Raw genomic sequence first — 15,093 nt, forward strand, 5'->3', positions numbered from 1 at the left:
TCTGTATTCAGATCTATACCTCATGATTCTAATGATTGCCCTTGAGCTTTTTTGATGGTGATTGCTAATCGACCATTCCCTGTCCCGGTGTCCCGGTCGTCATTTATATTCCCTGTGTTCCGGTCGTCATTTGTATCCCGGTGTCCCGGTCTGTATATACATTCGTTTTTTAGTTTTGTTTTTCTCCTTTTTTTTTCCTTTTTTTTCTTTTTTAGTTTATTTAGATTTTTAGATTTTTTAGTTTTTTTATTAGTTTTTAGTTTTTTTTTTCTTTTTTTTTTGTAGTTTTTACCTTCTTTTTAGTTTTGTTAGTTTTTTTTTTTACTTATGTCCTGGTCGTCATTTATACTCCCTGTGTCCCGGTGCTTTGTTGATTGCTAATCGAACATTCCTTTTGTCCTGGTCGCTTTCTCTTTGAGTGTCGTCATTTATGTTTTTCTTTTTAGTTCTTTTAGTTTTTACCTTTTTTAGTTTTTTTAGTTTTTTAGATGAAATTTTTTTTTAGTTTTTTCCTTTTTTCTTTTTAGTTTTTTATTGGTTTTTACCTTTATTTTAGCTTATTTTTCAGTTTTTCCTTTTTTTTAGTTTTTTTTTTATTTTTTATTTTTTTTAGTTTTTTACCTTTTTTTAGTTTTTTAGTTTTTTTAGTTTTTTAGCTTTTTTTTGTAGTTTTTGCCTTTTTTTAGTTTTTTTAGCTTTTTTATTAGTTTTTAGTTTTTGTTGTTTTTTTTAGTTTTTAGTTTTTTTAGTTTTTTACCTTTTTTTAGTTTTTTTAGTTTTTTTAGTTTTTTAGCTTTTTATTTTTTTTTTATTAGTTTTTAGTTTTTTTTGTAGTTTTTGCCTTTTTTTAGTTTTTTTAGTTTTTTAGCTTTTTTATTAGTTTTTAGTTTTTTTTGTAGTTTTTGCCTTTTTTTAGTTTTTTTTAGTTTTTTAGCTTTTTTATTTTTTTATTAGTTTTTAGTTTTTTTTTGTAGTTTTTGCCTTTTTTTAGTTTTTCAGTTTTCAGTTTTGTCACCTGATCCAGTTTTTTCAGGTGACGTCACCTGATCCACAGATCCACAGATCCACACACAGACAACTTATTTTTATATATCTATATATATAAAAATAAGTTGTCTGTGGATGGATGGATGGATGGATGTGTGGATGGATGTGTCAGGTGACGTCACCTGAAAAAACTGGATTAGGTGACGTCAAAACTGAAAAAACTAAAAAAAGGCAAAAACTACAAAAAAAACTAAAAACTAATAAAAAAAATAAAAAAGCTAAAAAACTAAAAAAACTATAAAAGTAAAAACCAATAAAAAACTAAAAAAAAAAACTGAAAAAACTAAAAAAAGGCAAAAACTACAAAAAAAAACTAAAAACTAATAAAAAAAGTAAAAAAGCTAAAAAACTAAAAAAACTAAAAAAACTAAAAAAAGGTAAAAAACTAAAAAAAATAAAAAATAAAAAAAAACTAAAAAAAAGGAAAAAACTGAAAAATAAGCTAAAATAAAGGTAAAAACCAATAAAAAACTAAAAAAAAAAAGGAAAAAACTAATAAATGACGACACTCAAAGAGAAAGCGACCAGGACAAAAAACTAAAAAAAAAGGCAAAAACTACAAAAAAACTAAAAACTAATAAAAAAAATAAAAAAGCTAAAAAACTAAAAAAACTAAAAAAAGGTAAAAAACTAAAAAAACTAAAAACTAAAAAAAAACTAAAAAAGGTAAAAACTAAAAGAACTAAAAAAGAAAAAAATAAATGACGACACTCAAAGAGAAAGCGACCAGGACAAAAGGAATGTTCGATTAGCAATCAACAAAGCACCGGGACACAGGGAGTATAAATGACGACCAGAGAAAAAAAAAGGAAAAAAATAAAGGAGAAAAACAAAACTAAAAAACGAATGTATATACAGACCGGGACACCGGGATACAAATGATGACCGGGACCCGGGACACAGGGAATATAAATGACGACCGGGACACAGGGACACAACTACAACGGGGACACCGGGGGAAACAGGGGGATAACCTGACAATCTATTTATATGCAAAGACAATGGGACAGCAAAGAATGTTGTATATTCGCAAGTTTTACGTAGTTAAAACCATATATATATATATATATCTATATTCACAGGTGGGACATAGGGACACAACTACAATGGCGCGTAACTATTATGGCGCGTAACGACTTACGCGCGCGGGGGGGCTTGGGGGGGGCGCGAAGCGCCCCCACCAACTAGGTGTTGGGGTGGCGCGAAGCGCCACCCCAACAGCTAGTATAGATATATAAAAATAAGTTGTCTGTGGATCTGTGGATCAGGTGACGATCCACAAAAAAGGTAAAAAACTAAAAACTAAAAAAAAAAAACTGAAAAAACTAAAAAAAGGCAAAAACTACAAAAAAACTAAAAACTAATAAAAAAAATAAAAAAACTAAAAAAACTAAAAAAACTAAAAAAACTAAAAAACTAAAAAAACTAAAAACTAAAAAAAAAACTTAAAAAAAGGAAAAAACTGAAAAATAGAAGAGAAAAAGAAAACTAATAAAATTAAGAATAAAATAAAAAAAAATAAAAAAGATAAAAACTAAAAAAAAGTAAAAATAAAAAACGAAAAAAACTAAAAAAGCTAAAAAAAAGTAAAAACCAATAAAAAACTAAAAGAAAAAAAGGAAAAAAAAACTAAAAAAACTAAAAACTAAAAAAAAAACTTAAAATGGATCTGTGGATCTGTGGATCTGTGGATCAGGTGACGATCCACAAAAAAGGTAAAAAACTAAAAACTAAAAAAAAACTGAAAAAACTAAAAAAAGGCAAAAACTACAAAAAAACTAAAAACTAATAAAAAAAATAAAAAAGCTAAAAAACTAAAAAAACTAAAAAAACTAAAAAACTAAAAAAACTAAAAAACTAAAAAAACTAAAAACTAAAAAAAAAACTTAAAAAAAGGAAAAAACTGAAAAATAGAAGAGAAAAAGAAAACTAATAAAATTAAGAATAAAAATAAAAAAAAATAAAAAAGATAAAAACTAAAAAAAAAAGTAAAAAGAAAAAACGAAAAAAACTAAAAAAGCTAAAAAAAAGGTAAAAACCAATAAAAAACTAAAAAGAAAAAAAGGAAAAAACTAAAAAAAATTTTCATCTAAAAAACTAAAAAAAAAACTAAAAAAGGTAAAAACTAAAAGAACTAAAAAAGAAAAAAACTAAAAATGGAAAAAAACTGAAAAATAAAGGAGAAAAAGAAAACTAAAAAAAATATAAATAAAAATAAAAAAACTAAAAAGATAAAAACTTCAAAAAAAACTAAAAAGAAAAAAGAAAAAAACTAAAAAACCTAAAAAAGGTCAAAACCAATAAAAAAAAAAACTAAAAGGGGAACACTGGGACACAAATGACGACCGGAATACTGGGAATATAAATGACGACCGGGACACAGGGAATGTTCAATTAGCAATCACCATCAACAAATCTCAAGGGCAATCATTAGAATCATGAGGTATAGATCTGAATATGGATTGTTTTTCCCATGGACAATTGTATGTTGCATGTTCAAGAGTCGGTAAACCTGACAATCTAAATAAATGACGACACTCAAAGAGAAAGCGACCGGGACAAAAGGAATGTTCGATTAGCAATCAACAAAGCACCGGGACACAGGGAGTATAAATGACGACGACCGGGACACAGGGACATAACTACAAAGGGGACGCCGGGGTGCACAGGGGGATATATAAATGACGACGGCGACACAGGGAACGGTCGATTAGCAATCACCATCAACAAAGCTCAAGGGCAATCATTAGAATCATGAGGTATAGATCTGAATACGGATTGTTTTCCCATGGACCATTATATGTTGCATGTTCAAGAGTCGGTAAACCTGACAATCTATTTATATGCACAGACAATGGGACAGCAAAGAATGTTGTATATTCGCAAGTTTTACGTAGTTAAAAACATATATATATATATATATATATATATATATATATATATATATATATATATATATATAATATATATATATATATATATATATATATATATATATATATATATATATATATATATATATATATATATATATATATATATATATATATATATATATATATATTTATATATATATATATATATATATATATATATATATATATATATATATATATATATATATACTAGCTGTTGGGGTGGCGCTTCGCGCCACCCCAACACCTAGTTGGTGGGGGCGCTTCGCGCCCCCCCCAAGCCCCCCCGCGCGCGTAAGTCGTTACGCGCCATAATAGTTACGCGCCATTGTAGTTGTGTCCCTATGTTATATAAACTTGCGAATATACAACATTCTTTGCTGTCCCATTGTCTTTGCATATAAATAGATTGTCAGGTTATCCCCCTGTTTCCCCCGGTGTCCCCGTTGTAGTTGTGTCCCTGTGTCCCGGTCGTCATTTATATTCCCTGTGTCCCGGGTCCCGGTCATCATTTGTATCCCGGTGTCCCGGTCTGTATATACATTCGTTTTTTAGTTTTGTTTTTCTCCTTTATTTTTTTCCTTTTTTTTCTTTTTTAGCTTATTTAGATTTTTAGATTTTTTAGTTTTTTTTATTAGTTTTTAGTTTTTATTTCTTTTTAGTTTTTTTGTCCCGGTCGTCATTTATATCCCCCTGTTTCCCCCGGTGTCCCCGTTGTAGTTGTGTCCCTGTGTCCCGGTCGTTATTTATTTTTTAGTTTTTTACCTTTTTTTAGTTTTTTTAGTTTTTTAGCTTTTTTATTTTTTTTATTAGTTTTTAGTTTTTTTGTAGTTTTTGCCTTTTTTTTAGTTTTTTTAGTTTTTTAGCTTTTTTATTAGTTTTTAGTTTTTTTTGTAGTTTTTGCCTTTTTTTAGTTTTTTTAGTTTTTTAGCTTTTTTATTTTTTTTATTAGTTTTTAGTTTTTTTTGTAGTTTTTGCCTTTTTTTAGTTTTTTCAGTTTTGACGTCACCTGATCCAGTTTTTTCAGGTGACGTCACCTGATCCACGATCCACAGATCCACAGACAACTTATTTTTATATATATAGATAGTTTTTTTTTTTTACTTATGTCCTGGTCGTCATTTATACTCCCTGTGTCCCGGTGCTTTGTTGATTGCTAATCGAACATTCCTTTTGTCCTGGTCGCTTTCTCTTTGAGTGTCGTCATTTATTAGTTTTTTCCTTTTTTTTTTTTTAGTTTTTTATTGGTTTTTACCTTTATTTTAGCTTATTTTTCAGTTTTTTCCTTTTTTTTAGTTTTTTTTTATTTTTTATTTTTTTTATTTTTTTACCTTTTTTTAGTTTTTTTAGTTTTTTTAGTTTTTAGCTTTTTTACTTTTTTTATTAGTTTTTAGTTTTTTTTTGTAGTTTTTGCCTTTTTTTAGTTTTTTCAGTTTTTTTTTTAGTTTTTTATTGGTTTTTACCTTTATAGTTTTTTTAGTTTTTTAGCTTTTTTATTTTTTTTATTAGTTTTTAGTTTTTTTTTTGTAGTTTTTGCCTTTTTTTAGTTTTTTCAGTTTTGACGTCACCTAATCCAGTTTTTTCAGGTGACGTCACCTGACACATCCATCCACACATCCATCCATCCATCCATCCACAGACAACTTATTTTTATATATATAGATATATCTATATATATAAAAATAAGTTGTCTGTCTGTGGATGGATGGATGGATGTGTCAGGTGACGTCACCTGAAAAAACTGGATTAGGTGACGTCAAAACTGAAAAAACTAAAAAAAGGCAAAAACTACAAAAAAAACTAAAAATCTATATATATAAAAATAAGTTGTCTGTCTGTGGATGGATGGATGGATGTGTCAGGTGACGTCACCTGAAAAAACTGGATTAGGTGACGTCAAAACTGAAAAAACTAAAAAAAGGCAAAAACTACAAAAAAAACTAAAAACTAATAAAAAAAAATAAAAAAGCTAAAAAACTAAAAAAACTATAAAGGTAAAAACCAATAAAAAACTAAAAAAAAACTGAAAAAACTAAAAAAAGGCAAAAACTACAAAAAAAAACTAAAAGCTAATAAAAAAAGTAAAAAAGCTAAAAAACTAAAAAAACTGAAAAAACTAAAAAAAGGTAAAAAACTAAAAAAAATAAAAAAAAACTAAAAAAAGGAAAAAACTGAAAAATAAGCTAAAATAAAGGTAAAAACCAATAAAAAACTAAAAAAAAAAGGAAAAAACTAATAAATGACGACACTCAAAGAGAAAGCGACCAGGACAAAAGGAATGTTAAAAAAGCTAAAAAACTAAAAAACTAAAAAAAGGTAAAAAACTAAAAAAACTAAAAACTAAAAAAAAACTAAAAAAGGTAAAAACTAAAAGAACTAAAAAAGAAAAAAATAAATGACGACACTCAAAGAGAAAGCGACCAGGACAAAAGGAATGTTCGATTAGCAATCAACAAAGCACCGGGACACAGGGAGTATAAATGACGACCAGGACACAAGTAAAAAAAAAAATTAACAAAACTAAAAAGAAGGTAAAAACTACAAAAAAACTAAAAAGAAAAAAAAACTAAAAACTAATAAAAAAACTAAAAAATCTAAAAATCTAAATAAACTAAAAAAGAAAAAAAAAGGAAAAAAATAAAGGAGAAAAACAAAACTAAAAAACGAATGTATATACAGACCGGGACACCGGGATACAAATGATGACCGGGACCCGGGACACAGGGAATATAAATGACGACCGGGACACAGGGACACAACTACAACGGGGACACCGGGGGAAACAGGGGGATAACCTGACAATCTATTTATATGCAAAGACAATGGGACAGCAAAGAATGTTGTATATTCGCAAGTTTTACGTAGTTAAAACCATATATATATATATATCTATATTCACAGGTGGGACATAGGGACACAACTACAATGGCGCGTAACTATTATGGCGCGTAACGACTTACGCGCGCGGGGGGGCTTGGGGGGGGCGCGAAGCGCCCCCACCAACTAGGTGTTGGGGTGGCGCGAAGCGCCACCCCAACAGCTAGTATATATATATATATATATATTCACAGGTGGGACATAGGGACACAACTACAATGGCGCGTAACTAATATGGCGCGTAACGACTTACGCGCGCGGGGGGGCTTGGGGGGGGGCGCGAAGCGCCCCACCAACTAGGTGTTGGGGTGGCGCGAAGCGCCACCCCAACAGCTAGTCTATATATATAAAAATAAGTTGTCTGTGGATCTGTGGATCAGGTGCCCAGGTTCAAATCCTGGTTAGGCTAAAAAAGGTAAAAAACTAAAAACTAAAAAAAACTGAAAAAACTAAAAAAAGGTAAAAACTACAAAAAAAACTAAAAACTAATAAAAAATAAAAAAGCTAAAAAACTAAAAAAACTAAAAAAACTAAAAAACTAAAAAAACTAAAAACTAAAAAAAAAACTTAAAAAAAGGAAAAAACTGAAAAATAGAAGAGAAAAAGAAAACTAATAAAATTAAGAATAAAATAAAAAAAAATAAAAAAGATAAAAACTAAAAAAAAGTAAAAAGAAAAAACGAAAAAAAACTAAAAAAGCTAAAAAAAAGTAAAAACCAATAAAAAACTAAAAAGAAAAAAAGGAAAAAAAAAACTAAAAAAAACTAAAAACTAAAAAAAACTTAAAAAAAGGAAAAAACTGAAAAATAGAAGAGAAAAGAAAACTAATAAAATTAAGAATAAAAATAAAAAAAAATAAAAAAGATAAAAACTAAAAAAAAAGTAAAAAGAAAAAACGAAAAAAACTAAAAAAGCTAAAAAAAAGGTAAAAACCAATAAAAAACTAAAAAGAAAAAAAGGAAAAAAACTAAAAAAAAATTTCATCTAAAAAACTAAAAAAAACTAAAAAAGGTAAAAACTAAAAGAACTAAAAAAAAAAAAACTAAAAAAAAGGAAAAAAACTGAAAAATAAAGGAGAAAAAGAAAACTAAAAAACTAAAAAGAAAAAAGAAAAAAACTAAAAAACCTAAAAAAAGGTCAAAATCAATAAAAAAAAACTAAAAGGGGAACACTGGGACACAAATGACGACCGGGATACTGGGAATATAAATGACGACCGGGACACAGGGAATGTTCAATTAGCAATCACCATCAACAAAGCTCAAGGGCAATCATTAGAATCATGAGGTATAGATCTGAATATGGATTGTTTTTCCCATGGACAATTATATGTTGCATGTTCAAGAGTCGGTAAACCTGACAATCTAAATAAATGACGACACTCAAAGAGAAAGCGACCGGGACAAAAGGAATGTTCGATTAGCAATCAACAAAGCACCCAAGCACAAAGCACAGGGAGTATAAATGAGTTGTCTGTGGATCTGTGGATCTGTGGATCAGGTGCCCAGGTTCAAATCCTGGTTAGGCTAAAAAAGGTAAAAAACTAAAAACTAAAAAAAAACTGAAAAAACTAAAAAAAGGCAAAAACTACAAAAAAAAACTAAAAACTAATAAAAAAATAAAAAAGCTAAAAAACTAAAAAAACTAAAAAAACTAAAAAAACTAAAAAACTAAAAAAAACTAAAAACTAAAAAAAACTTAAAAAAGGAAAAAACTGAAAAATAGAAGAGAAAAAGAAAACTAATAAAGTTAAGAATAAAATAAAAAAATAAAAAAGATAAAAACTAAAAAAAAGTAAAAAGAAAAAACGAAAAAAAACTAAAAAAGCTAAAAAAAAAGGTAAAAACCAATAAAAAACTAAAAAGAAAAAAAGGAAAAAAAAACTAAAAAACCTAAAAACTAAAAAAAAAAAAACTTAAAAAAAGGAAAAAACTGAAAAATAGAAGAGAAAAAGAAAACTAATAAAATTAAGAATAAAAATAAAAAAAATAAAAAAGATAAAAACTAAAAAAAAAGTAAAAAGAAAAAACGAAAAAAACTAAAAAAGCTAAAAAAAAGGGTAAAAACCAATAAAAAACTAAAAAGAAAAAAAGGAAAAAACTAAAAAAAAATTTCATCTAAAAAACTAAAAAAAACTAAAAAAGGTAAAAACTAAAAGAACTAAAAAAGAAAAAAACTAAAAAAAAGGAAAAAAACTGAAAAATAAAGGAGAAAAAGAAAACTAAAAAACTAAAAAGAAAAAAGAAAAAAACTAAAAAACCTAAAAAAAGGTCAAAACCAATAAAAAAAAAACTAAAAGGGGAACACTGGGACACAAATGACGACCGGGATACTGGGAATATAAATGACGACCGGGACACAGGGAATGTTCAATTAGCAATCACCATCAACAAAGCTCAAGGGCAATCATTAGAATCATGAGGTATAGATCTGAATATGGATTGTTTTTCCCATGGACAATTATATGTTGCATGTTCAAGAGTCGGTAAACCTGACAATCTAAATAAATGACGACACTCAAAGAGAAAGCGACCGGGACAAAAGGAATGTTCGATTAGCAATCAACAAAGCACCGGGACACAGGGAGTATAAATGACGACGACCGGGACACAGGGACATAACTACAAAGGGGACGCCGGGGTGCACAGGGGGATATATAAATGACGATGGCGACTCAGGGAATGGTCGATTAGCAATCACCATCAACAAAGCCCAAGGGCAATCATTAGAATCATGAGGTATAGATCTGAATACGGATTGTTTTCCCATGGACCATTATATGTTGCATGTTCAAGAGTCGGTAAACCTGACAATCTATTTATATGCACAGACAATGGGACAGCAAAGAATGTTGTATATTCGCAAGTTTATTCACAGGTGGGACATAGGGACACAACTACAATGGCGCGTAACTAATATGGCGCGTAACGACTTACGCGCGCGGGGGGGCTTGGGGGGGGCGCGAAGCGCCCCCACCAACTAGGTGTTGGGGTGGCGCGAAGCGCCACCCCAACAGCTAGTATATATATATATATATATATATATATATATATATATATATATATATATAGAATAATGAGTCAAAACCTAGTTAAAAATAAAAAATAAATTGATAAAAATAAAATTAATGACTAGTTTTCCTGGCTATATTATACAATAGAAAAAAATTCGGAACAAAATCTTGCAATATCTTTCCTGTTTCGCGAGGAGGGGATTCAGTTTGAGGGTTTTTTGGTGCTTTATTCAGAGCTGTCTGTTGCGGGCGGGAAGGTAAGGTCTGGGGATGATGAAACGTAATCGAGGAACACACAAGGTCTTTGTATCAAAACGAAGGCGAAGGTGGCTCCTTCCCTTGGACAACGTGATGAGCCTGAACTTACCTAGTAGATACAAGTTTGTACGAAGTAAATACCAGACTAGCCTATTAAATTTGCTATGAATCTTATAAATTCTTTATTTGTTCACTTCTTTTCGGGGGGGAGAGAAGGAGGGTTGGTATCTTCAATTGTCGTCTGCATTAGGCAATCATTATGGTAAATGATAAATATTGTTCTTAGAAGGCACACACGCAGGAAGGTTTTTTTTGGGGGGGGGGCAAAACCTTCAAAACAGCAGATATAAAGTGGCACTTTTTTTTATTTAGTAACTAAATGAATGCAAAAAGCACATGTATTGGAAAATACAGATTAACTTTAATCTGAAGTATTGTTGCGGATGGGGGGAAGAAGACTGAAGCCTCAAAAGTACGTTTTTAGGTTCAGGTTATGTTCATACCGATTTAGAACCAGTGATTAATCTATTATATCCTACTGAAAGGGAATTTTAGGGTGCTCTGGGGGTAGTTCTTCTATTGCGAAAACTTCAATTTTAATGAAAAATGATAGTTTCCAAAGTTGTTCCACTAAAAGCTGTACTTTATTCTGAAAAGGCGGGTAAACGCCCTAATATCAAGGCTAATTCTATTTTATTGTGGAAAGCAAACTCTCTTTACGAAAAAAAAAAACAAAGAAAAACAGTACAATCGCTAATTACTTCAAAGAGGGTAAAAAGTTAGACAGAAAATGGGTTAATAATTGGGCAGTGACTTGACCGGATAATTGCATGGTGTAAAATCCCAAAAAAAGGCTTAACACATGTATCTAGATTCTTAATAAATGTCCTACTTTTGCCAGAAATCCCAAGAAACCATGGGGAAATTAAACATTTCACAAAATTTCGGGGGAACCCGGGCCCGAAGCCCCCCCCCCTGCGTACGTGCCAGGTTCTTAGTATGCATTATTCTTTTGCAGTTACCAGCCTGCCCCTTTTTTTGTCCTTGATGAGATTGATGCCGCATTAGATAACACCAACATTGGTAAAGTAGCGAGTTTCATAGTACACCAAACCACTTCTTCTGCTCTACAGACAATTGTCATCTCTTTGAAAGAAGAGTTTTACAGTCACGCTGACGCACTTATTGGCATCTGTCCTGACGTAAGTCACCTTCCTACTTTTTTTGTTGTTCTCTCTTTCTTTTTCTTTTTCTCGTTCTCTATTGTTCTATTTTTCTCAAACGTTTTAAACTATCATCTCTCACTCTTTCTCTTTGTTCTCTTTCGCTGCCTTAATTTTTCTATGTGCTTTATTTCTATATACTTTAGTTTACTTATGTTTTCTTATATATATATGTGTTCCTCATTTGGAATATGAAAGGTTCATTAAAATATACGATTTTTGGCTATTCATCTGCTTATTGGCATGAAAAGAGAAGAGAAGCAGCAATTTTAATCCCCACTTCCAGTTCCAGGGCTCCAAAGAAATGAGAACCGCTGTAAAGATAAATGTATGAAGGAAATAAAAGATAAATCAACCGAAACCCTAAAAATAGAGTTTCGGAAACAACTTGTCAACGGATTCTCTTCATTTTATAATGACCCCAAATATCTAATGACTGTTCATATTGAACATACACTATAAAAGCTGAGCATATTTTAGCAATCATATTTTCATAATTTGGTATTTTTGGCATAATTAGACTCTTAATATTTCAGAATAAGGAGAGAATCTCCACCGCGTTGGTTTTCGTGAAATTCTTTAAGTTTTTCTTTCACCAGGGCTCATCATATTGCACCCGGGGCTGTGTAATTTCGAGGGAAGCCTTGTTCAAACGGAATCGCGAGTTATAGTTCGGTTTTCAACAACTAAAGTAATTAGAGGGCAACTAGGCTTTTTTGTGTCATTTGTCACCCTTGGGGCCCATCATGGTGAATTGTGGTGTCGCATAAAATTTTAAGGTGTTGTTTTAATAAAAAAAAGGAAATATGACAAAATATGTCTCCAAATGAAGCACTACCCGTGTTTGAAAATTACCAGGAGCTTTAAAACTAGATTAAAAATGGAAGTAAGAAGTAAAAATGGAATAACTTGTTTTTTTTTGTAAATGACGGGTTTCGTTCTGGGTTTAGTGTAACTTCACTTTAATTTATAACAAAAGCAAATTTTTTTCATTTAATTTAGGAAGAAAAGACGGCAAATGTTCCCGGGGCATAATCTAGGTCCATATGAACCTCTGATAAGATGAAAAATACATTAAAAGTAATGTGTAATTGAAAAATACAACTATTAACATTGAATTTTAAATTGATGCATGAAATTTTCACAAAATCAAAGCAAAAATTTAAGACCGCTGATAAAATGAATTATGGAGAATTTGGAAATAGTAAGCTAGGAATTGCATCGTTGGATATATTTCATTTGGTGTTGCATTATTATTTTAGCACTCCACATGCTAGTGTTTACAAATCAAGTAAAATGCTTTTATAAGTAGCAAACACAGTGGGCATTAAGTAGCCTCAGGGTTACCTCAAGGCGGAGAAAAAAGGGATATGAGTTTTTACCTCAACCTGATTCTGACTCTTAAATTCAGTCAGGACGGTCCAAGTTGTATTTTCTTTCTTGTGGAAAAACTTCAGATTTTCCAACTTCTTGTTATTAAGTGGCATGTTTTGATACAATTTAGCTTTAGTAATAGATCCAAATGGGGACAAATCCAATCGTGACAATTAAGGTAGTTCTAATGGGACTGGATTGACCCCAACTCGCCTTGTTTCTAACCATGTTTGTATCCCCGTATAATGTATTCCCGTGTTACGGGAGCAACGCTTCAGTTTTATCTTCTTTTTTTCATCTATGTGGTCGGGTTCAGTATGATGTGAGAATGTGACAAGGGTCGAATCTCTTCAGTTCTTACAAAAAGTGTGAACTTCAGACCCAATGAACACATTTGATATTAGATTTTGGAAACTTGCGTGTAATTATTGACAGAAGCCAAAAGGAATAGTTTTTGCTTGTCCTTAATTCTTCAAGAAATTTTAGATCTGAAAAAGGAGCATTTTGCCGTGGATCTAGTTTGGTTTAGTTTTTATCTTATTTTGTGAGGCAGAGGAAAAGCATCACGTGACCCTTCTTAGAATTCAATTATTTTATCATTGCTAAGGACACGGTGACCTATCCTTTTCTTATTAGCTGTGTTAGAAACCTTCAGCAAGAAAATTAAATTTAAACTAAGTGAGGTTAAATTTTTTTTTTCCTACGTCTGAGATCGTGTGGAGTCCCTTTTGTAACTTTTCACCAGCTCTTGAAGTAAAAAATGACTATAGCGTTGCTACTATGTGCTTATCAATTACTATTAAAAATTAAATTTAGGGTGCAAAAGGAATTGACACCCCTCGCTAGTGGGGTACTTTCTGAATTTTTATATTTCATTTTGGCCTATTTTACATTTAGCTTCATCATCTGATTCTGGGTCACGTACCAAGTTTCTAACGAGTACTACTAAACGCTAGCTCCCGAAGATGATTAGACTCGTGCTTTGATGAGGCAGCAGATATGGGATTTGTAGAATTGTAAAATGGGCTAATGATAAAAGGTCTAATTGTAAAAAGGGCTAAGGAGTCACCTTTGTCTGCACTGCTGCATTTTTTGCTTCTAGATTGGAACTTTGAGCAAGAATACTAATTATGGTTTGTTTTCCCTCTAATTGTAGCAAGTGGGAAATCGTTGTCTATTTCTATATTACTTTATAATTTTGATTTCAGGATGGAGAATGCCTGGTGAGCCAAGTGGTTACAATTGATCTGGGTGAATATGCTGAAGCTATTGAAGAACCATTCAGATAAATAGTGACTACACGTCGTTTCTTTTCTTTTCTTTTTATTAAGGGCTGGACTGGTGTTGTATTTTTCAAGCCAAAAACAACTATATTTACCACTCCAATTTTTCCTTATTAATGCTCATTTAAAGCCCCTTACAATTATGCACTTGAGTTGATGTAATATCACTTTAGGTGCTTATTTGTACCGTGACCTAATTGAAGTTCTTCACTGTGCTTTCATGCTGAGCAAATTTCAAAAATATTTTCTGCAAACAGCCTCTATGACACTACGCTGGTCTAGCCCTATACATTGGGGTTCGTGAAAGAAAATTATTATTTGATTACTATTTGCAGTTGTTTCATACTCTTGTTAATGGTGTCAAAAAAAAATGAGAAAGGCTTATGAAAGAAACAAGTTTTATGTTCTTGCTTTGCATACGCTTTTCGTCTTAAGATGATCTTGTTTCTTATTTTATAGTCTGTTTCGCTAACTTAGGAGATGTTTTAAAGACTGCTTGGAAGAATGTTTTTACGTGTAAATAAAATTTTTCAGTCCAAACCCCATCAATAAAACAACATTAATTTTTATGCTCTTTCTTTTTTTCCTTTTCTTTTATGGATTCCCTGCTTAACTTTGTTTTATTAAATGTTTCCATTTGTGTACTCCTTTTTTAAATGAGTTCAATAAACTTAAGACTTTTTTTTATGTATGTCTTCTTTGTTGATATAAATACCGCCTATTTTTAGGTAATTTAAAGACACAATTAAACTTATACCAGACAATGGTTTGAGTCTAGTGACCCTGGTTATTAGCTTTGGAACGGGGGTCAGATGGTTGGCTCTTTAAGCTCAGCTAGAGTAGGCCCAGCTCTAATGGGTACCTGGAGAGTAAGCAGGAAGGTTGTGCGTAAGAACAGGAGGACTACCCCTCTCCCCCATTGGACTCTCTGACTGGAAGGCCAGGGTACGAATATTAGAACAGCCGGTAGGAACTGTAAAGCCAAATGCTACATTCTTTTTCTTTTATTGGACTTGTGATCCGTTCTCTGATTGCTGTGGAAGCTCGCAGCATCTGTATTTGGTTTAAATTGTGTTAGTTACTGCAGTAAACCGTTTATAAAT

The 15,093-nt window shown here is 30.9% G+C and overlaps 1 protein-coding gene and 1 long non-coding RNA gene across 2 annotated transcripts in view; both read left to right on the top strand.

The window, feature by feature from the left end:
- Positions 1-3,732, top strand: part of LOC136038045 (uncharacterized) — a 4,849-nt gene extending 1,117 nt beyond the window's left edge. Inside the window, exon 2 of the long non-coding RNA XR_010620120.1 lies at positions 3,338-3,732. This is a non-coding gene — a long non-coding RNA (uncharacterized LOC136038045). The remainder of the gene's footprint in view (positions 1-3,337) is intronic.
- Positions 1-14,677, top strand: part of LOC136038043 (structural maintenance of chromosomes protein 1A-like) — a 122,691-nt gene extending 108,014 nt beyond the window's left edge. Inside the window, exons 22-23 of the mRNA XM_065720992.1 lie at positions 11,129-11,312; positions 13,916-14,677. Coding sequence (XP_065577064.1) covers positions 11,129-11,312; positions 13,916-13,996 — 265 coding nt within the window. The 3' untranslated portion in view covers positions 13,997-14,677. The remainder of the gene's footprint in view (positions 1-11,128; positions 11,313-13,915) is intronic.
- The last annotated feature ends 416 nt before the right edge of the window (positions 14,678-15,093 follow it).

Source organism: Artemia franciscana, chromosome 17 (assembly GCF_032884065.1).
Source record: "Artemia franciscana chromosome 17, ASM3288406v1, whole genome shotgun sequence".
NCBI classification, from domain to species: domain Eukaryota; kingdom Metazoa; phylum Arthropoda; class Branchiopoda; order Anostraca; family Artemiidae; genus Artemia; species Artemia franciscana.